The sequence below is a fragment of the Astatotilapia calliptera genome, chromosome 3, assembly GCF_900246225.1.
Source record: "Astatotilapia calliptera chromosome 3, fAstCal1.2, whole genome shotgun sequence".
NCBI lineage: Eukaryota > Metazoa > Chordata > Actinopteri > Cichliformes > Cichlidae > Astatotilapia > Astatotilapia calliptera.
In genome coordinates this window covers 19,196,920-19,218,431 of record NC_039304.1, presented here as the reverse complement: position 1 = coordinate 19,218,431, position 21,512 = coordinate 19,196,920, and the positions used below count along the sequence as shown (strand labels likewise).

General features: G+C 40.9%; 3 protein-coding genes across 4 annotated transcripts; 2 read left to right on the top strand and 1 right to left on the bottom strand.

Annotated features, from left to right (window-relative positions):
• Positions 1-1,895: 1,895 nt before the first annotated feature.
• Positions 1,896-6,487, top strand: ccnb1ip1 (cyclin B1 interacting protein 1). The gene is made up of 5 exons (XM_026152759.1): positions 1,896-1,976; positions 2,808-3,106; positions 3,295-3,441; positions 3,619-3,805; positions 6,192-6,487. Exons 2-5 carry the CDS (start codon positions 2,810-2,812, stop codon positions 6,356-6,358), a joined length of 798 nt encoding a protein of 265 aa, XP_026008544.1. The 5' UTR covers positions 1,896-1,976; positions 2,808-2,809; the 3' UTR covers positions 6,359-6,487.
• A 1,197-nt stretch (positions 6,488-7,684) lies between these two features.
• On the bottom strand, positions 7,685-14,473 carry ttc5 (tetratricopeptide repeat domain 5). The gene is made up of 10 exons (XM_026162190.1): positions 14,412-14,473; positions 14,223-14,328; positions 12,327-12,459; positions 12,019-12,230; positions 9,749-9,899; positions 9,565-9,656; positions 9,241-9,444; positions 8,394-8,608; positions 8,135-8,279; positions 7,685-8,048 (listed from the first exon to the last, which is right to left on the bottom strand). Exons 2-10 carry the CDS (start codon positions 14,283-14,285, stop codon positions 7,929-7,931), a joined length of 1,335 nt encoding a protein of 444 aa, XP_026017975.1. The 5' UTR covers positions 14,286-14,328; positions 14,412-14,473; the 3' UTR covers positions 7,685-7,928.
• mettl3 (methyltransferase like 3) lies at positions 13,812-19,974 on the top strand. Of its 2 annotated transcripts, XM_026162189.1 has the most exons (12): positions 13,812-14,006; positions 14,813-14,931; positions 16,089-16,279; positions 16,372-16,836; positions 16,949-17,124; positions 17,734-17,947; positions 18,063-18,250; positions 19,031-19,069; positions 19,152-19,260; positions 19,426-19,491; positions 19,574-19,686; positions 19,768-19,974. In XM_026162189.1, exons 2-12 carry the CDS (start codon positions 14,829-14,831, stop codon positions 19,886-19,888), a joined length of 1,785 nt encoding a protein of 594 aa, XP_026017974.1. In that variant the 5' UTR covers positions 13,812-14,006; positions 14,813-14,828; the 3' UTR covers positions 19,889-19,974. The 2 variants fall into 2 exon arrangements, with proteins under 2 accessions (XP_026017974.1, XP_026017973.1); XM_026162188.1 differs by lacking the exon at positions 13,812-14,006 and having other exon boundaries at positions 14,720-14,931.
• Positions 19,975-21,512: the final 1,538 nt, after the last annotated feature.

Here is a 21,512-nt window from a genome sequence, read left to right as displayed (position 1 = left end):
GCCTCGATCATCCTGTGCGCTCTGCACCTATACTTTGATCCTATAGTCATAATAATGAAGTCAAGCTGGCAGGTGGTTTCCGTCAGCGTGAGTCAAAAATCTGCCTTCCCAGCATTGAGCTGAGAAGGCGAGATGTAGCCTTTGATTTCCTCGGGGCCAATTATCAACAACAGTGCAGCGAGCGGCTAATGTTTGCAAGTGGGGCCACACATCCATTCCACATGCATGCATGTAATTCGTGTGTGTTATCACCGAGCGCATAATACCCACCCCCAGCACCACCACCACCCAAAAAAAGCATCTTACACTGGAGCTCTATTTAAAAGGCAGAGAATAGATGGGAATCTTTGACAATGGCGTGCTGGACACAGTTGAGTGAGCATCTCCCCTCTCTCACTATGAACCCCCGGACCCGCTGCTGCACAACACAATGCCCCTCTTTCACCCCCTGCCTTTACTCCTGTACCACGTGGAGAAATGGATAAAAGCAGGAGAGGGGGAGAAAAAAAGTGGTGGCGGAGGAGGAAGGGGGCCATATTTAAGTAGGTGTCTCACATAAAGCATATAGACTGGCCGCTCAGAGGCTGTGTAGGGAAAATGGGCAGTATTTGATTTTGAGGAAATGCCTGCCATTCAGAGTTTAACAGTTTAAGCTCACAATGATGGACTTTAGTCAAGCTTTTTCACGTCACTTTGAAATACGGCACTATTTCGAAAAGAAAGAAAAAGAAAGAAAGAAAGAAAAGTTAGGACACTATAACATGTAAAACCATTATTATTATTATTATTATTATTATTATTATTATTATTATTATTATTATTATTATTATTATTATTATTATTATTATTATGCTGAAACAAGCATGGTCCTTCCTGAAATCCAGGATAGCAACAGATGGCACATAATATATCATCTCTGGCATTAATGGTTCCCTCACTGATATCCAGATCACATTCTCATTATCATTGTTGTTGTTGTTTTATTTATGTCCCTTTTGTAAGGAAGCCTGGAAGCATAAATACTTGTGCCAGCAAAAGCAGCTACAAAAAAAAAACATGAATTCAAAAAGACAACATATACGTTTTTGCCAATATATGTGCTATGTGGCTTCATAACGTTAGACAGTGAAGTACAGTAACTGAAATATTATATTTATTTCCATTACTGCTTTATTACATAGAGACACCTGCAAGACGGTATAATACATAATATGTATTATGTGTGTGGAATCTTATGCCTGACAGGTGTGCTCACCTGTCTCAGAAAGAAGAGTTTTTCTACAGTTTTTTGTACAGTTTTACAGAGAATGGCAGGAATGAGGTAGGAATTCTTTGAAGTGTTCTTTACGGCAGGCGGATTGAGCAAGTCTGAGAGAGAATGAGTTTTGCTAGCTCACTACTGTGGAGTGGAGTGGGTGAGATGGGTTTGCCACTATGGAGAGCAGTTTATTCAGTGACCACCTGTTGCCAACGATGGTTCCTGCCTTCTGAATCAGTTTGTATATCCTGCTGCCATCTCTGGGACTGATGCTGCCTTCCAAGCACACAACAGCAAAGTAGATGGCACTTCCAACATTCTTGCTGCACACAATTTGAATCCGGAAAGTAGAGTGGGGTCATCCTCTTCTTCTGCAAATTCAGAATTGAACTTACTGTAGCTTAGTGTGGTAGCTACCAGTGGTCATGTAGGCCTAATTTTTATTTATTTTGTTGTTTATTTTTCCACACCACAGTTTGTAGGGCTTCACTGGATTTATGTTATAATAATAATAATAATAATAATAATAATAATAATAATAATAATAATAATAATAACACAAATCTTGCTTGAGATTTACATTAAAAGTTTGGCCCTAACTTTGTGAGTTATTCTAAAGGTTTTGCCATCGTGATTGGTAGAGCTTGAGCTGTATCAGCCAATCAGATTTCAGCAGTGATGTCACTTGCGGGGTCATCTTCAGAGTAAAGAGTTAACGGTAGGTTTTGGTCTTTGAAATTAGCCATTTTACCAGTGTTTTAGGGTTGTGTTAAGGTCCGTGTGTATAATGTCGAAAGTATATATTTTTTAATAGTCTGCTAAAGGAAAAAAAAGGTTGAAATGACACTTTAACGAGCTTGTTATTAGCAAGTGCAGAGTGCCTCAGGCTTTCACTAGCTAACCTTCTAGTGCTAGCATCTAATGTCGATAATGCTGCTCAATTTTGGGTAGCGGAGCTTTTACGTTTTATACAACAAAACTGTATTTTAACAGTTTTATTTTTTCATAAATATATATTATAAGCCACTACAAATTAAATAAAAAAGGGTTTCAGTGTTTACAAATAATAACCTTTGCTTTATTCCATTGTAAAAAGTACATTTATCCAACGTGGGATCTATAGAGTTATTTTAGCCCCCATACAGTTACTGTAGCTTAGCTTTTGATGAACATTTTGTAGGTACATGAAATATGTACCTACAAAAAACTTGATAAAAACAATTTGTGGGAATATGTGAACAAAATTATTTAAACATGTAATAAATAAGCTCCTATAAATTACCAAAATGTTGTAGGTTAAGGCCAGCTGCAGCTGTATTAATAAAAACTATTGTCCACCTTGTTTTTAATACAAAGGTTTCAGATTAAAGTAAAATGTAGACCTCTAAAATAATGTCTGATTGTGATTAAAATAGTTCAAACAAAGACCAAATTACTCCTGCATCGCATTGGGCCTTGTGTTATGGAAATTTGATTGTTAGTCTTTGGACATCATGTTTTTGCTTTGTAGTTTTTTTCTCTGAATGACTTTTTACTGTCCTTTACAAAGGCATGTCCATCTGCGATGACACCCTCCTGTGTAATTTCCCAAAGTGTCGCGCTAAGCTGAGCGCCTTCGCTTGGGTCACAGCGTGCTCACATGTTTTCTGTGATCAGCACGGATCTGAGAAGTTCAGCTGTTCTCCAGTCATCTGCCCTGCATGCTCGTCTGCACTGTCTGGAAAGCTGGACATTGTGAGGATGGAGCTGTCGCCCTCTGAGGAGTATAAAGCGATGGTGCTGACAGGTCTGCGACCAGACATAGTGCTGGACATCAGTTCCCGTGCTCTGGCCTTCTGGAGCTATCAGGTCAAGTATCTCCATGTGAACAATCAATACAAAAGCAGACAAGTGTGAGAGAAGCTCCCACATCATCCCAGAAAAATCTAATTTTTTATTCGTAAAGTAGCATTAGCATATGTAATGCGTATATAAACCCTGATGGTCCGTTTATGTCAGTCAGATCTTGTGTAGCGTGTAAGTGTTGGTGTGTGCAGGTGCATCAAGAGCGTATCTATCAAGAGTACAGTCTGTCACGGGCCGAATCACAGCTGAAGCAGATGGAGAAGGTGCTTACTCAGCAGAACCAGAGCAGAGAACTGGAGCTTACCGCCTTGAAAGGAGAAATCGCCTCCCTGAAGAAAGTAAATGACACAACTCTCATCACCACACAAGACATTAATACACTAAACTTGTAACCTGGTGTAAAATAGCTTCAAAGGCTAAGATGTAAAATTACAAGGAGCACGTGGTCGTCTTAACTGTGAATCTTGAAGACATACATAGAGTAAAACTAGATTTCTCTGTATCCTGATGGCCAGATGATGGACGAGTACAAGAGGAATTACAGCGAGGTGTCTGAGAAGCTGATGCAGAGAAACCGGCAGTACCAGAAACTACAGGGGCTGTACGACTCTCTGAGGATGCGTAGCATGGTGGTGGGTGCTGGAGAAAGACATACAGAGCAACAAATGGGACATCAAGACTACAACGCTGATAATAATGCCGGTAATGTCAGCACATTGTTGTTCATTTGTAGTTTTTAAAGGTGCATTGTTGGACAGAGATGAAGGCTTGGCAACTAGTTTATGATAATGGACACAGACATGACTAGTTATTTTCACTTTTAAAGGTCAAACCATAATATTGTTTTCAAATATGAACAGCAGCATTTATACTTAATCACAAATGACAGAATTTTAGCCCCCCTATCAGTATTAACCAAGGGCAGGGAATTTTTAACACAGCTTTTCCAACCGTGCTAGTTTTATTAAGTCTCGCACACGTGTCCTGAGCTGTCCCAGCCCATTCTTCTTTGGTACATCTCAAAAACCTCTCCAGATTTGCTGGTCTTCTGGCATGAACCTTGGTCTTATGCTTTGCGCAGGCAAGTCAGTGACGTTCACTTTGGTTATCTGGGGGTCGTTCTTGACCAGGAGCAAACTATGTTTTGGGTCGTTGTCGTGTTGTAAGACAAATCGGCGATACAGATCCAGTTTTGCTGCTGATTGCTTCAGGTTTTCTTTCAGAATCGTCACGTGTCCTTTCTTCATGATTCCTACCACATTGATGAGATTCCCAGTTCCGGACGTACTAAAGCGTGCATAAAGCATAATGCTTCCTAAACCGTATTTCATTGTGTAGACCGTGTTCTTTGGGTTATATGCCTCTCCCTGCTTTCTCCAAACATAAGCAGCATCTCTGTGACTAAAGAAAGTGCCTCCAGTCTCCATAATTATTCTCCAGGTTGTCCTCACTTCATTCTGTCTTGAAAGTGTCTCTTCTGCAAAAATTCAGTTTTTCTTGGTCTGCAACCTTGCAGTCCGTTCCTGTGCAGGCACTAAACTAAACTAACAAATTCAATTTCCAGACTTAGCAAAGTCATTCCCTTGTGTCTTCAGAGTTGTTCTGAGGTCTTTAGCCACATCTCGTACCAGTTTTCTTTCCAGAGACTTATATTAAACATTTTGTTTCCTATCTCTGCCAGGCTTGCTCTGTGTGGCTCTCTTTGAATTTCTTGATGTGTTTCTCACTCTGGTTCGGAAACACTGCAGTAGCTTTGTATATCCATCTCCAAACCCTTGCTGAAGTGTTAAACTGTGTGTAAATTGGAAGATAACCCTCAGTTTTAACTTGATTTTACAGACTTTGACCATAACAAGTTAAAACACATCATTGCACAGTAGTGGTCTGTGCAATCAAAGGTCAGTTTTTCACGAGGCTAATAATATATGATACAATACATAACTTCTGTTAATAATAATTGTAACTACAGGGGTCCAACAAAGAATGGCCACGCATCATACTGATGTCTTCGGAAATTTATTTCTCTCTCTCTCTCACTCTTATTGTCTTCAGACACCGTGAAAACTGAAGAAACACAAAGTTTACAACATAAATGTTTTGAGCTTATCAGTCTCTCATATCAGTGTCCATAAACAGTCTTGTGCAAGCAGAACAGAAAAATGCACAATAATGGATATCACAAAAATGTCCTCTCATTACCAGTGTAGAACACGTATGCAACATTATACAAACAATATACATGAAACCATACCGTGTGCGCCTCTTGGACCACATGCAGAATAACATTAACGCTGAGGCTGTAGATGCATCTGTAGCCATGTATCCATGCTAGCTACACAATGCCATGGTTGTGCTCTCAACCAAACTCTGGTCATGTGACAATTACAAACTTTGCCTCATACAAACTTTACAGCACTTTACATATTTAACAAACCCATATTTTGTAATCACATATTTTTTTAATTAATGTTACACTTTTATCATCTTATCTTGTAAATAAATGAACTAAATTAAGCATGAATCTATCACAGAAACATGAAATAACCAACATTATTTTAACTGTCTCAGGGACAGTTACAATAATGATATAATAATATATATAATATATGCCTTTTAAAAGTGTTACCTAACAACATTTACTAATGATGCCTAAATGTTAAAGGCATTATTAGTAAATGTTGTTAGGTAAGAAGCAGTAAGTTTTTGTTGTTGGCTGAGTACACAAACAATGTGAAGATGTCATTATGGCCTCTATTACCTGCACTTAACTAAAGCTGTTTGCTTTTTGGCAGAAAAACTACTAAAGTCCATAGTAAAATATCACTTATGTTCAGAAAACAAAGATAAATAAGGACTCTGCTTTCATAAAATCAGCTTTCACATTGTGCTCACGTTGATGAATGAGAAGAGGAAGGAATCAGGGTAAAAGAATAATGCTTAATGGCAACGAAAGAAGACAGGGCTTTTATCAAAAAGACTTTGTCATCAGGAAAGAACAGCAGGAGTAATGAGCTGAATGTCTATGTAAGGGAATTTTTAGTGAGAATAACAATGAAAGACATCCATCAACCTCCTGTGTGTCACTCAGGGGTGGCTCGGCATGCGACTCCTCAGAGGAGCCCTCCGTTCCTGTCCCTCGGCCCTGAAGGGGACAGTCGATTCTTGTCCGTCCTGGAGGCTGATGGAGGAAAGACCTTCTTCCAGTTCAGCTCCCCTGGCAGGGATAAATGCCGGCCCTTCATCAGGAGGCACTGAGAGCAGCAGTCTGCAGTTATCCATGTTACTCTCCTCTGTTCTGCTGTACTCACTTTAGCAGGAGACGTTTGCTCTTATTTTGTGCACTGTTTATTTCCTGTTCAAACCATAAATATGTATTTAACAGTATTAACAAATATGGGATTTCATTTTATATTTTGTTACATGTTATTCCTAAGTAAATAATAAAAATCTCAAGCATATTTTCACAGAGTTATGTCTTACACCTAACACTTATCTGTCGCTTAACAAAAAGCTTTCAGGTGCAATCACTTTTTCCTCATTTCTGTATTTAAATATAGGATTATAAAGTAATGAAGAGTTGTAAAGCTTTAAAAGAGAAAGTACAAATGGATCATTTCACATTTCTGTGTCATCAGATTCACATAATGAATATTGATGATTTGCAATAATCATTAAGAAACAGTATAGGTGGCCAGTCGGAGGATTTATTAGAGAAAGAGGCACAACACCACTGGATCCTCAAAGTTTCATAACATCAGAGATGAGGGAGAAGAAAAACTTTAGGGGAAGAGATTTTTAAAACTTTATTTTGGAACAAAGATTTTATGGGATTTTTCAGGTTTATCAGATTCTGCTGTTTTCCACTACATGCAGCATGACCATTTAAATGTATCTATTAATTTACATAATGCTACAAAAGATTTGCTTCTGGAAACACTTCATGCAGTGCTGTGGAAATTTAATAGCAATAATCTGAAGTAATCATTTCCTGTATGACTTTATCAGCCTTTCCTGTTGTAGTAGAGGAATTTTGGCCCACTCTTCTTTATAGCCATGCTTCAGTTCATTGAGGTCTGGACTTTGACTGGGTCACTGCATAATCGTGTAGTCCTGTAGAAAACCTTCATTTTCACATCACTGTATGCATCCTGTTATACAAAGCAGGAAGCCTTAAACCTGAGCTGTGATCAGTTCTTTATTGGGATCCAAGATGTGATGTGAATGAGTTTTTCACTGCAAAACCAAAGCAGTGCAAGCCAGGCCATAAAAACTGGTTTGTGGAGACATGAGTTACAGTGGATAGACAGCATGCTGAAAGTTGATCATCAGGCCATGTCACAACTTTAAATTTAAAAAAAAAAAAAAAAAAAAAGTTAAAAATCATAATGACAGCTGAATTTAATTCAGTTGCATCAGTTTCACCAAGGGCTTTGTTACATTACTACTTTTAACAAAAAAAAAAAAAAAAAAAAAAAAGTACTACTTATGGGACAACTCAAAATGTCTTGTTTTTGAGAACTTTAGTTTTAACATACAAGAAAAAAAAAATACACTTAAAACATGATACATATTTTTTCTCTCTCCCTTTTTTATTTTTTTTTATTTTTTTTTTAAACTGAGGTCACAACTGTCACGTCACAGGTTCTTTCCTTTACAGATAACCCACGTTCAGCCCCACACCCACAGAGTATAAAAAAGGTTTATAAATACAAAGAAATGTAACACGGTGACCTATTTACAGATCTGCATAAAACTGCTACAAATGCTTCAAAATCCAGCAAAGAGAGAAAACGAGAAAGCTTGGTCCTTGGGCTTTCAGTCTGCTTCACTCGCTCTGAGGCTTGTAGCTGACGGAGGCAGCGATCTGACTTTTAACGTTTTGCTTCTTGCCGTTGACGATGAGCAGCAGAGGAGAGTCCACTCGTATACTTCTAAAATCAAGTGACTGGTAGAGAGGACAGGAGAAGGTCACATACTCAGTCAGACATTATTGCGTTGATTGTAAACAGCATTCATTAATGCAACACTTACCTTATCTTTATGGGTTATACTGTGTCGTTTAACTTGAGGTTCAGGAATGACTACAGAATCTCCTATTAGGACGCCCCAGCTATCTGCTGTGTTGTAAACCATCACCACTATACAAGTCTCCTCACTGTCCACCATGCCAAACGTACTGGAGGAAAAATAAAAAAGAAGATTGTAAGATTTTACATTACTTCACTTTTACAGCCAGAGTCAAGCTGCACGTGCATTAAAGGACCATTACTGTTAAATAAGATTCTCTTACAAGGCCATGCGACCCTCAGAGGCCAGGCTGAACACCACCTTCCCCAGAGCGGCCACCCCAGCATTGTGGCCATGTGTCAGGGAGGAAAGTGTCCGGGGTTCCAGGCTGCCCACACGGCCTGCCGGGGAGCGAAACTGAGGAGACGAGCAGGGGCCCAAAGCAGACGTGTTGAGGTTCGACAGCATCGTCCGTAACCGGCGGGCTTTCACCTTCCCCTGAACACACAAGGCAGACTGAAGCTTAAGGGAAAAACTAGAGTCAAATGTGCTCTTTGCTGCCATCATGTGGTAAAAAACTGACTTGTATGTCACTCTGATAAGCATTTATAACAGTGGAAGCAAACAGGCTCAAAGGTCATGTGCTACTCATACACATAACTACGACTAACAATAAAGACAACGTGTGTAATACAAAGATGACATTAAAGAAATTATGTGATCTTAAAATACTTGAATTACGTTTAACCACTTCAGTTAACTCTACTCTTCTTTTCTTTTTTTAAATCCATACTTGACTCAATGACATGATTTCTGTAGCCATTATTTTGTGTCAGGAGTAGAGAGCTACATCATTTAGATTACCCTTTTACTCTAGACAGATATCGCTTTGCTGCCACTGATTACATGTCAATCATTAACATTTTGGAGTATTACCGAGTATTTTACAGCATCAGCATGTCAGAGCATACTTAGTCATTGATAATATTAAATCTGGTGGTGGCTGATAAACCACCTTGGAGACTCTTAGCACGACCAAATCACAGCATGATTTTCACCGACTTCTTTTCTGTACGTTTTTGTAACAGGACATAAACAGTATGCCGGTACTTTTGTAAAGAGTCTCCTACCTTGTTCTGTAGGAGTTCGGTCACTTTCTCCAAATATTCCAGCAGCTGCTTCTCTCTCTCTGGTGGCTCCTTCCAGCCGGGGTCGAGCTCGGCGGCTCGACTGTAGCCGGCGAGCGCAGACCCGTACATCTCCTCGTACTGGAACAGTGTGGATCTGTTGAAATGCAGCTCTGGGTAACAAGAGGCAGCTCGATCCACCGTCTCCTACACAGGAGGAAAACGGGAATAAAATACAGATGCGCATGTTGATTATTTATTTACGGTATTCATTTTATTATTTATCGGTATTCCCTCTGGTGTGTATCCGTTTAAGTCTGTACTCACAGATTGTGTGTAGGCACTTAGAGCTTGTTGAGATAGCTGGGGATTCTGTCCACAAGTGAAAAACAGCGACACGTAGGCATTTCCCAGGATATCTGTAAAAACAAAGGCAGAACGACATGAATTAATGCCCCAACAGTCTTTAGCATCTCTAACAAAGAGCACAGTCTGTCTTCACTCTACTCACACCAGGACGTCCCATCCTTCACATCCAGCTGCACGGCCTGCCGGGCCATGTCCACGCTTTCCAGCACCTGCTTGCCGTGAGCGTCGTTGTCAGCCGCGGGCAGCTGCCTCAGCACCATGGACAAGTTACGAAGAGACACTTTGTTCTTGCTCTACAGAGGTGGAAAACAAAACATACTAACATGAATGAATCCTAACAGAAAGGATAGGAGAGGTTATCTGGATTAATGCTCAGAAATAGCTTTTAAATTCACCAGATGTTGTTGCAGAATACTTCAGTGGAAGTACTGATAGGGATTGGGAAAGCAGGCATATTTCTCCCACATTGGCTGTCTGTTTTATCCAGAATTGAATTAAAAATCCTGCTCCTCACAAACAAAGTCTTGAATAATCAGGCTCTCGTCTTAAAGACCTCATAGTACAGCATCGCCCCGTTAGAGCTCTTTGCTCACAGACTGCTGGCTTACTTGTTGTTTATTAGCTTATAGTTAAGCATAGCTGGATCAGGTGACCCTGAACAATCCCTTAGTTATGCTGAAATAAGCTTAGGCTTAAACTTCCCATGATTCACTGAGCATTTCTTCTTCAATCCCTGCTTTTCACTCACAATGTGCTTATACACCACTATTGTATCAGTCAATTTTCATTATTAATCTCTGGCTCTCTTCCACTGTGTCACTTTTATCCAGTTTCCCTCCCCTCATCCCCCACAGGTCACAGCAGATGGCTGCTCCTGCCTCAGTCTGGACCTGCCAGGGGTTTCTTCCTGTTAAAAGGGAGTTTTTTTTCTTCCCACTGTCACTGTTAGGTATTTTAGTACCATGGTAGCATTTACTGGATATTGTTTTATAGTGACATTATACAGGAAAACTCTGTCATTCAATAAGGCCCCTTTGTTTTAGTTATTTTTCTCTTTGACCCCAGAATTGATGTGTGAGAATCACAGGCTGGTACAAGGTTGAAATACCACAGAGATCACTCCCTCAGCTACATTAGTTTCTTAATCCTTTAGACGCCTGTTGAAGGCCAAATGGTTTGTTTCAGATTTCACTAATGTAAGAACTCTTTGTTTTGTGCCTTGAAAATATGTCGCTGAGATAATCACAATTGTAGCTGAACTGATAAACTACACAAAGGATGCTTCTTCACCCAAGGGCAGGAAGACGCTGCCTTATCTTGGTCTGTACTGGTTTAAACTGATAATCTGCTGTCTCATGAATTTTACCCTCTATATAAACTGTTGTACTTGTGAATAAAGTTGAGTCAATTTGGGAAGACAATCTAAAGCAGTCTCTGTTTTCTTGTTCTCCCAAGCTGCTCCCGAGCTCGTACTAACACGCTGAATGGCATGCTTGAATATTGCTTGAGAATATATTTGACTGTGTTACAGACTAAGGGACATTCTCTGCTGATAGACGTCCACGCCTCGAAGGAAGTCGATCCACGGATTAGGCCCTGGAAACAGTTTCCTTCAGTCACCAAGTGCTTGCTCAAAGGGGGAGCGTCTGACTGGGAGTTTTCTCTGTATTATTGCAGGGTCTTTAATATAAAGCGCCTTGAGTGATTTGGCACTATATAAATAAAACTGAACTGAACGACAGTTTGGCATTTTAAAAATGTGGTAGATTTGTTTTTGACAATATGGCTACATGTTTTTAGCAAACAGCATTATGTTTTTATACAGTATTAAACAGAACACAAAAGTGAAGTTATTGAATATTTTCTTTGCTTACTAAAGTATATAAAGGTCTTTTTTTGTATTACTGATTCTTGTGGTGTGAATGGACGAGTCTGAAAACTTTCCAGCTTTACCAAAGTCAACAACTACCCATCACACACGTCCAAAGAGCTGAACAGATTGTTCAGATAACTAACTATGGTTGCGATTAAAGCGTCAGACCAACAACTATGGAGATAATGAGCTAATATAATATAATAATCTAACAGATCTGTCTGCCTGAGCAGAGATCAGCTGCACACAAACCAATTTGAAGTGGATTTTGTGTTTCCTGGTTTGGGTTCAATGATTAGAAATGTGGAGATTGTTTCACCAGTAACTGGAAACTTGGGTCACATCACATAAACTGAAAATGTATTAATATGTGTATAACAATTATTCATAATAAAGTTTGAATTACAAGAGATTCCTGGGATAAATTGTGGGGGAAAAAAAAAAATGGAGTAACCTGGTAAAAGCAGGAGTGTTTGCAGGTATGGAATGTGAGAAGACAATAAACCAAAGAGGACAAACCTTCCTTTCTCCATCATTACCTGCTGTAAGGCACCAGTGAAGCAGTTTTTGGCACCGATCAGGTCTCCTTTTTTCCAGTACTGCTCCCCTAACGTGTTCCAGCCCTCCACCAGGCCAGGCTGCAGCTTCACCGCGCGGGACAGACACTCCTCTGCTGCAGCACTGAAGTCTGGAGCCACGTTCAGACATCGTCCCTTTTGCAGCAAGAACTCGGCTTTGTGTTTAAAGGCGTCTGTTGGAAGTTGTAAACGGAGCAGTTGTGAATGAAAGCCTGCAAATTAACTCACTTTTTTTTTTTTTTTTTTTTTAAATTTAAAGAGACCCTTACCTTCTTTTTCCTCCAGCTTCTTCAGCGTTTGTGCCATCTCCTCTGCTACGTCGCTGTGTTTCCGTCCTGCATCCTCCACACTGTGAGTCTCAAAATAACAATCTCTGAACTTATACAGCTCATCCACCAGCTCCTGTCGGGAGAGAAGACAAGAAACAGACATAAAAATAGATCAAAAACACATTTCTCTTAACCACATCTGCCTGTAGTACAACACTGAGACACAACAACACATCAACAAATACTGCTGAGGAGTGAAACTACCCGAGTAACTAATAATTTAACTAGTACTAACAGTTTATACTACACTTGCGAATGTTCTGTGCAAAAGTCTGTAGCCACTGCAGATTTCTTTACACCACGTTAGAAAACAGGTGTACAGCGATTTATTAAAATTAATAAACATATATGGAAATACAGTATACAAAGGCAAAAAAAAAGGAGTCTTTGGGAATAGTTCTTGTGGCTTCTTTAATGACATTCAAAGCTCTTCTTTGGATGCTGGCTGCCTTTTGTTCTGTTCTCTGTGAAGATGATCCTAAACCCCTGAAGAAAAACAATGGAGCCACTGCCCATCAGACTTTTTCCACATGGATCAAAATATGACGGTATTATCAGTGTTCAGAATTTCACTAATTTTGATAAGATCGTCAACATCACTGGCTCTCATCAGTACATACTAACAATGATTTGGACCAAAAAACACTGTCATATGTAAAATTTGGGTTCATCACTCCATCAGACCTTTTGCCACTGATTTTCAGTCCAGTTGTTACGTATGTGGGCATACCGCATTTTTCCTATTTCTTAAGTACATGACTTTCAGTTACTGTTCCATCTACTATACGTCCACCACTTGTTCAGTTTCCTTATTTTTCTTAAGGACACACTGCACACCATGCATGAGATATAGCATAGTTTTACGCTAATACCTCTTTGGGAATCGCCCATTTGTGCAAAAATACCGTTTTCTGTCTGTCAAGCTGTTATCTTTCGCGTTTTCCATAGATACGACTAAAGAAGTTGGAAGAAATTATGCATTTTTGTGACAAGCTGCTGATAAAAAAAAAAGTCCCTAAAGATACAATTAAAAATTGGTTCTTTGTCAACATGTTTGTTATGTGTAGACATGACAGCATTTTCAGGCTTGGATGATTCACATTTCACTTTGGAGTCATTTAAACAAACAAACAAAAGCATTCCTATGAAAATGGTCAGGTATAAGATCTGGACTGGAAAGGGGTGAAAAAGGAGCCAATATCAAAAGACCTCCATAAAACCTGGAAAACTATTGCTCAAGACCACTGAAAATATTAGTACAAGACTTTTGTGCGGTATTGTGTTACTGCATGTTCACTGTTAGTTTTTTCTCGTTTTCTAAGTTAACCATACTTCGCTCCTAAGTGAACGTCTGCTACACAGTACTCCCAGAGTGAAATATTGGTATTGAAATAGTTCGTTTTTGTAACATTATAAAGGCACGAACCATCGAAGGGCCTGCAGAGAACAAATCAGTACAGCTGCACTCCTCATCCTTGGTGCACTAAACCAGAGGCACCCTGACAATGTGGTGACTCAGCAAGAAGCGCACAGATCAAAGCAAAGCGCGAATATCAGCCCGTTATCTGGTGGTTTAAAGCTGTGGTGTGAAACATCTGTGGCCAATCTAGCTACAGAAGGGTAAGTGTGGCACTCCTGCACCTGACATAGCAGAAAACCTTAAAGCTACTACAAAAAAAATCTGTTCTTCGGCGTGACAGCTGCAGCCAGCTGTTGTTTCTGGAGACTCCAAGGAAGCAACACATGACACCGTCCTCACGGGAAGCTAGCCGGGCACAAAGGCTGGAGACAGTCGGAGCATTTGAATAAATGTGTGATTCCGCTGAGAAGAGTTACCTTCATAATCTGCAGCTCGTCTTTGTTTTCCACAGCCTCACCACTCTTCTCCTCTTCCGCCATCTTTGCGTTAGACCATGGAACAGCAGCAAAATCTGACAGCGAGCTGGAACAAAATGCGCCAAGTTACTTAATAACTATTAGATATTAGTCTATACGGTATGTCTGCTGCCACAGAAAGGTAATTACTTTAAGGAAGCATCGCGAGTGTAGTCTGTTTCAGCACAGAGGAAACGGGCTTTTAATTTCGGCGACGCCGGAAATTGAAGTAGTCCGTACTGAAAACGAATCCGCCTGGAAAATTAACAGATGAAGTTTAACGTGATGACTGATTTAGCTACCAACATGCCACTTTCGTAGACTGAGATATATATGTATTATATTTTACATCATATACCATCAATCCTAAAACCACGACAAATCACTACGAAAGCGGAACGTTTAATCCCAATCAACCCGTGTGCTACCCGACACACGTTTTTGTGTTGCACCGTACCCGCTTCCCTCCAAGGGTGGACTGGATTCAACTTTTGTTTAGTTTCCCGGACACTCGGTGCTCGGTGAGGCCAGTATTGGTGTTTTTCCTGCAGCTGAGTCCAGCTCGTCATGTCGGACACATGGAGCAACATCCAGGCGCACAAGAAGCAGCTGGACTCTCTGCGGGAGAGGCTGCAGCGACGGCGGAAAGACCCGGCTCAGATGTCCGCCGGTAGGTTCAGGCCGGGCAGTGCCAAGCTAACGCTGGTATTGATACCAAAGGGGGGTAGTTCCCCCCATATATTTAACTTTACGTATCTTAACTCAGGTCTGCAGCGCTCCATCTAGACTGTGTAAGCTGCCGTGTTATGGCGATATCGTTTCCCTCTGGTGCTCTAAGCGCCAAATTACAATTAGAAAAGCTTACTAGAAACAAGGAAAGAAGGGGGGGGGGGTTTAATTCTGTGATTGGTTTAATTAAAGAACGTAATATAGTTATTACTATGTCTGAACTACACCTTTCAACCATATCACTGGTGTCACTGACGGTGTGGCAAGATGTAAATAAACATCAGTGGGTCCCCTCTCAGCTGAGATCAAAGTTAGTTCACTGCACACACGCCAGCCTCTCCATCCTGTCTGCACTCTTGTCTCTTGTCTTTTGCTTTGATGGTGTATTAAGTTAATTGGGGGTTTTAAATCGGATTCGAAGCGCTTAACGTGTATAGGATAAAATGATTGTGTTTAGATGTGATTGAAGTGTTCGGTAAATCTTGAAAAGCACAGAAATGCGCTCCAGTCCATTCATTTAGTAGCTGATTTAATTGAGCGAATTTGCCTTCGCTGGCAAAAGGGGACCTGAGTTTTATCAAATGAAGGTGGGGTTTTACTCGGTTGTTGTTGGAAACTAACAAAATACTGTGTTCATTCTTGCTAAATGTGATGCAACAAAGACATTACTATCTATATTATTGATCAGTCAGGTATTCTGTTACAGATAACCAGTAAATTTAGCTCAGAGTATCCAGCAGTTGTAGTAATTTGCTATAAAGCTGCCTAAGCTCATTTGCTTTGATGCCATGCTGGGGATGTAGCAGTGTATATCAACAGTACAAGCGCTGGACATTTACCGATGGCAGTAATTGATATAAGCTGAAAAACTTTAAAGCAGTTCTGCTGTTTCACTATGAAGATTTCCCTAATTCCTCAAAACAAAAAGGAGTAACAAACAACAACAAAGGATGATTCTTGTACCATTAAATTAAACAACTATTTTTATAATTACTTAACCTTTTTATCTGAAAGTTATGAAACGTTTCAGGAATTTAAAATGGGAAATATTGACAATTTTCTCTGAACTTGATGCTTCATCCTTTGTTGTCCCCTCAGATGGTGGTGGCAGCACAGACGGTACCACAGTCAGGAGTGACAGCCCTGCCCCAGCAGCTCCGTGCACCTCGCAGGAGGAAACAGAAAAACCACCAGACCCTGAACTGGAGAAGAGGCTGCTGGGATATCTGTCTGATCTGAGTCTCACACTGCCAACAGACTCCCTTTCCATCACAAATGAACTCAACAGTGTGAGTTTTTGTCTCCGGTGCTCGTGTTATCCTTGAACTCAGTGATGTGGGTTTATTTTTGACATCTCTGTTTTGTTTGCTTCTCGTCACAGTCAGAAACAGCCGTTAGTCACGGCTGCATCCAGAGCCTGCTGCTTAAATTCTCTGCTCAGGAGCTCATCGAGGTCCGAGAGCCCACCTCGGCTCCTTCTTCTTCTACAACTTCCTCCTCCACATCAACCCCCACGGTGGTCATAGCTGTGGACCACACAAAACTTTGGGCTATGATTGGATCTGTAGCTGGAGCCCAGAGAACTGGAGTCAAGAGAAAAGCAGAAGACCAAATGCACAGCAAAAGGGCTGCAGGCTTCTCGCCCTTGCTTCAGAGCTCTGCTTCTCCTCCTCACTCGTCAACCACATCGCTGACGCCAGCCTCCTCCTCAGAGCCGGGGCCTTCGGCGTCAGGGAGCGGGACGGAGAAGAAGGGCAGGAGCAGTAAAAGCCAGTCGTCTCATTTGGACATGGAGATCGAAAGCCTCCTGAACCAACAGTCCACCAAGGAGCAGCAGAGCAAGAAGGTAACAGAGAGTTTTTATTGTTGTTGTTGCTGTTTTTGTTTCTTTTGTAACTGATTAAAAATCGGCGTTTCGTTACTGCTGCAGTTATCACGTGACTCTCTTTCGCATCCAGTTAAGCCGAGAGATTCTGGAGCTGCTGAACGCCAGCACAGCCAAGGAGCAGTCCATCGTGGAAAAGTTCAGATCCCGCGGCCGAGCTCAGGTCCAAGAGTTCTGCGATCACGGGACCAAAGAAGAATGTGTTCGCGCTGGAGACACGCCTCAGCCATGCACCAAGTTACACTTTCGGTCTGTATTTGCTTCACAAAGTCTGACACTGTTACAGACAAGTAACTGTAACTAACAAGACTGAAAGTTTATTTCCCTGACAGTCCTGGATTGTCCAAATCACTAGAATACAGGCTGCTGTGCTACAGCTAGAAAAGAGCGTATCATAAATATGGGAAATTCTAGCTGACCTGCTAAGTACATTTACCCATTAATTGCTTTGTTTTTCAAGTATAGCAAACATCCATAAGTGTTTGAGTAATACTCTCTTTGGCCTCCAGGTGGCACTGTGATTATGCTAAATACTGTTTGATATAAATATGAGACACACCACGTTTTGAGTGTGTCCTGCTCATACATGTGTCTAATGTGCTGCACCAGAAGTTTTATTTTGCATCATTTTAAGTTTTCTAATACATAAAGTTTGGAAAACTGTCCTACATAAAAAGGGATTCTCTGCCCACTATTATGTTCATGTGAGCATTTAACAGCTTAAACCTTGCATTAACCAGCCATGCACCAAGTTACACTTTCGGTCTGTATTTGCTTCACAAGGTCTGACACCTAAATGCAATTTAGGTGTCAATTTTTTTTTACTTTGTGATGTTAACTTTATGTTTTGTCATACAGTCGCATCATCAACAAGCACACAGACGAGAGCCTCGGCGACTGCTCCTTCCTCAACACCTGTTTCCACATGGACACCTGTAAGTACGTCCACTATGAGATCGACAGCCCCCCGGAGACCGAGGGGAACCTGCTGGGGCCCCAGGCGGGGACCACAGAGCTTGGTCTCCACGCAGGGGACGCCGACAGCAATGTGGGCAAACTCTTCCCTTCACAGGTGAGGAGGAGGATGGGGATGATTTAAAAGAAGCCTATGAGACTGGACGCATTCGTGTGTCATAATGTCTTTTAAAATCGTAAAATAGTGTGATTTTATGTGCTTTGGTACTCAGTGGATCTGCTGTGATATCCGCTACCTGGACGTGTCCATCCTGGGTAAGTTCGCCGTAGTGATGGCTGACCCTCCCTGGGACATCCACATGGAGCTGCCCTACGGTACTCTGACTGATGACGAGATGAGAAAACTGAACATCCCCATCCTGCAGGATGACGGCTTCCTCTTCCTCTGGGTCACTGGCAGGTAACTAAAAAGAAGTCCAGAAATCTGGCTCAGTTAGCAGGACAGCTGACCACTTTATGTCAACATTTAACTCATAGCTGAATGTTTCATTTGATCTACAAATTAACGCCCCTCAGCCTGTTTAAGTTAAACTTCTAGAGAATAATGGCTGCTTTTTTTCCTATGAAACGCTTTCCCTTAAGATGAGACTTCACCTAGTTCACTACAATTTAATATAAACGTTTTAAAGTCTAGATTAGATAAATAGATCGATAGATAGATAGATAGATAGAAGCTTGGGCAACAGACAGTCATTGACAGAATGAAAGACTGGGTAAAGAAATGGGGCATGTCGTCATTCAGCAAGGCTCTAAAGAAGTAGACTTTTAGCTGGGAACAAGGTGTTTAAGTGAGCAGTGCACATATGCCCAACATTAACATGTGGCGGTGATGGGGAAAACCTGGTGGCTTAGTTTGCATTGGCTTAGCAAATAAATCTATCGAACAGGGAACTTGCACAATGCTTCTCTGTTCTCGTTAATATGACATCGGCCGCACGGTGCCAGATCTCTACAGTTTTACATTCACTCATCATAAATGATGAGAAGCCCGGTCAGTGTTTGCGTACAGCTCTTCACTCAGCTTCAGCACGACAGGAAGCTGGCACTACTTTGTGCTGCTATTCAGGTTAATTATTTACCCAAAGAAGGTAACTACATGTCTGACAACTGATATTTCCCCCAATCCTAAACATTATTCTTAGAAATGGTATTCAGACTCAACGTTCTCTTCCTGTTTCAGGGCTATGGAGCTGGGCAGAGAGTGCCTCAGCCTTTGGGGGTAAGTTTTGCCTTTCTGTCAACATCGTGTCATATTTTTCCCCTTATTTTTTAATCATTCAGCCTTTATCCTCCTCTCTCAGTTATGAGCGTGTGGATGAAATCATTTGGGTGAAAACCAACCAGCTCCAGAGAATCATCCGCACCGGCAGGACGGGTCATTGGCTGAACCACGGGAAGGAGCACTGCCTGGTAGGTTTGAACCAATCTCAGTGTTATACTGTGAGGACGGTCCCGTTGGGGTTCGGGCTCGAGGAATTTAACCTTCAGCAACTTTTTGCTTTTGTCGTTCTTAACCGTCCAGTAGCTGAAATAGCTGAACCTGTGTTGTCTCATTCTAAACGTGTTTGCCTTCAGGTTGGTGTAAAAGGAAACCCGCAGGGGTTCAACAGGGGTTTGGACTGTGATGTCATCGTGGCAGAGGTAAACAGCTGTAAATCCTCTGTTATACGTGGTGTCATTACCCATAATTCCTTCAGCCTGAGTCATGTCTGTGCGCTCTCAGGTCCGCTCCACGAGTCACAAGCCAGACGAGATCTACGGCATGATAGAGAGACTCTCACCCGGCACCAGGAAGATTGAGCTCTTTGGTCGACCCCACAATGTCCAGCCTAACTGGTAACATACCATCATGCTTTAATTTAGAGACCAGCGAGCTGCTCTACACACCTCACAATGTCTGTGTCATTTCCTGTCCAGGATAACTCTCGGGAACCAGCTGGACGGCATTCATCTGTTGGATCCCGAGGTCGTGGCTCGGTTTAAGAAACGTTATCCAGACGGCGTCATCTCCAAACCCAAAAACATCCAGTCATCATAACTGCTCACAACTCTGAAGAAGTTTGTTTTCAAACTGTTTTATTTTTTTTATACCTGTAAACATTTTTTTAATAAATATTGTCCACTAGATGCCCCGTCTCCATCTTGCCTGTGTACTTTTCACGGCTTCTCTGCACATTATCCATAATGATCGCATCGCCGGGCCTCCACACGATACCATATTATTGCTATTTTTAGTATTTTGCGATAAAACATGCAACTTATCACATTTTTTCAACAACAAATTGTGTCCTCAAAGCTAAAAGTTTGTCATCTGTTTCATCCAGTAACATAAAGTTATCTCACTTTATTTTTTTTCCTGCAAAATGAGACTGTCAAGCAGACCGTCACTAAAACCTGCCATAAATGTTGCTATAAGAGCGAGCACGTCTGATATCAGTCCACAAGTTGGAAGTTATTTGCAATTTGTTTCTGATAACACTCCAATTAACTGTGATAAATCATCAAAAATCACATCTGCTGCTGTCTACACAAACAGAAATTCACATTTAACTATTAGACTTGCACTCAGTAAACTTCCTGTTCCATAGTAATATAACCAGAAAACAAACAATAGGCAGCCAGTCGAGTTGAGCTCATGTGCCTGAGCTTATTCTGAGTTAGGAAGCAGCTTTGTTAAGGTCAGTGTCCAGTGTTGAACCGCGAGTTTTCTTGGGTGACGTTTTTTGCAGATGGTCGTGCACGAGAGGAGCCCTCTTGTTTGTAGCATTCCTGGAGTATTTGAATTTAGTTTTTAGAAAATGCCAATATTTGGTATCCTTGTGTCTTCACAACATTGTCAAGCAATATATCCCCCAGCCCAAAAAAAACACACCGGAGACATTTTGTTACAACTTATTTTATATTTGCTTAGTTTAGAATGAAGATATTTTTGACATACTCTGGATTTGAACAAGTGATCATTAGTCTTTTTTTTTTTTTGATCAGCATTTAACAGTCATAGTTTTTCAATTTGGGCAAATACAGAAAGGTTTTCTTACAAAAAAAAAAAAAACAAAAAACGTGCAATTTAAAAACACAGCCAGAGCGTCTTTTTTTCTAATTAAAAATATTGATCAGAATCAAGCAAGACTAAGAAAATACCTATCAGAAATAAGCTGCTGTGTAGCTCGGCTTATTTCATACGGTTGCCCTGTGGTGCACAACACAACTGGATTTCAGCAAGCCTTTCTGAAGTATCAGGGCCACCGTAGATCTCACAGATGAATATTAACTATTAACAACACTGCTGTTAAACAGGCTCAGACCTGGTCAGCAGATGTTGCACACAGTCCCACCTCATGTTTTTACAGTTAATGTCTTTTATAAAACAGCAAACCATTTTCTGTTTTATTATCTCACTTTAAACTAGCAGGGTTCTGTGTCACAGAGCAGGATTAGAAAGTTACTTCACGATGATGACTTAATGATGAGGTTTAGATAGTCACACACTTCATCACACTCAATGCTATCTTCCTCCTCTTGCTTTGTGAAACAGCCTTAATTAACTCCAGCCATGATCTAATCAGCAAATTGATCTTTTTCTACAAAGGTAGTCAAAAAAAAAAAAGAAATATAAAAGAAACACAGTAAGAAAAAAAAAACACCTTCCAAACAGAAGACAA

Excerpts from the sequence above, each read along its gene's own strand:
- mettl3 (XM_026162189.1), top strand. The coding sequence starts at position 14,829 with ATGTCGGACACATGGAGCAACATCCAGGCGCACAAGAAGCAGCTGGAC. Across the intron at positions 16,837-16,948 it reads AGGAGCAGCAGAGCAAGAAG|TTAAGCCGAGAGATTCTGGA; the intron begins GTAACAGAGAGT and ends TTTCGCATCCAG. Across the intron at positions 17,948-18,062 it reads GCAAACTCTTCCCTTCACAG|TGGATCTGCTGTGATATCCG; the intron begins GTGAGGAGGAGG and ends TTTGGTACTCAG.
- ccnb1ip1 (XM_026152759.1), top strand. The coding sequence starts at position 2,810 with ATGTCCATCTGCGATGACACCCTCCTGTGTAATTTCCCAAAGTGTCGC. Across the intron at positions 3,442-3,618 it reads AAATCGCCTCCCTGAAGAAA|ATGATGGACGAGTACAAGAG; the intron begins GTAAATGACACA and ends CCTGATGGCCAG. Across the intron at positions 3,806-6,191 it reads CAACGCTGATAATAATGCCG|GGGTGGCTCGGCATGCGACT; the intron begins GTAATGTCAGCA and ends TGTGTCACTCAG.
- ttc5 (XM_026162190.1), bottom strand. The coding sequence starts at position 14,285 with ATGGCGGAAGAGGAGAAGAGTGGTGAGGCTGTGGAAAACAAAGACGAG. Across the intron at positions 9,445-9,564 it reads TAAGTGCCTACACACAATCT|GAGACGGTGGATCGAGCTGC; the intron begins GTGAGTACAGAC and ends CCTCCTGTGTAG. Across the intron at positions 8,049-8,134 it reads GTATAACCCATAAAGATAAG|TCACTTGATTTTAGAAGTAT; the intron begins GTAAGTGTTGCA and ends CCTCTCTACCAG.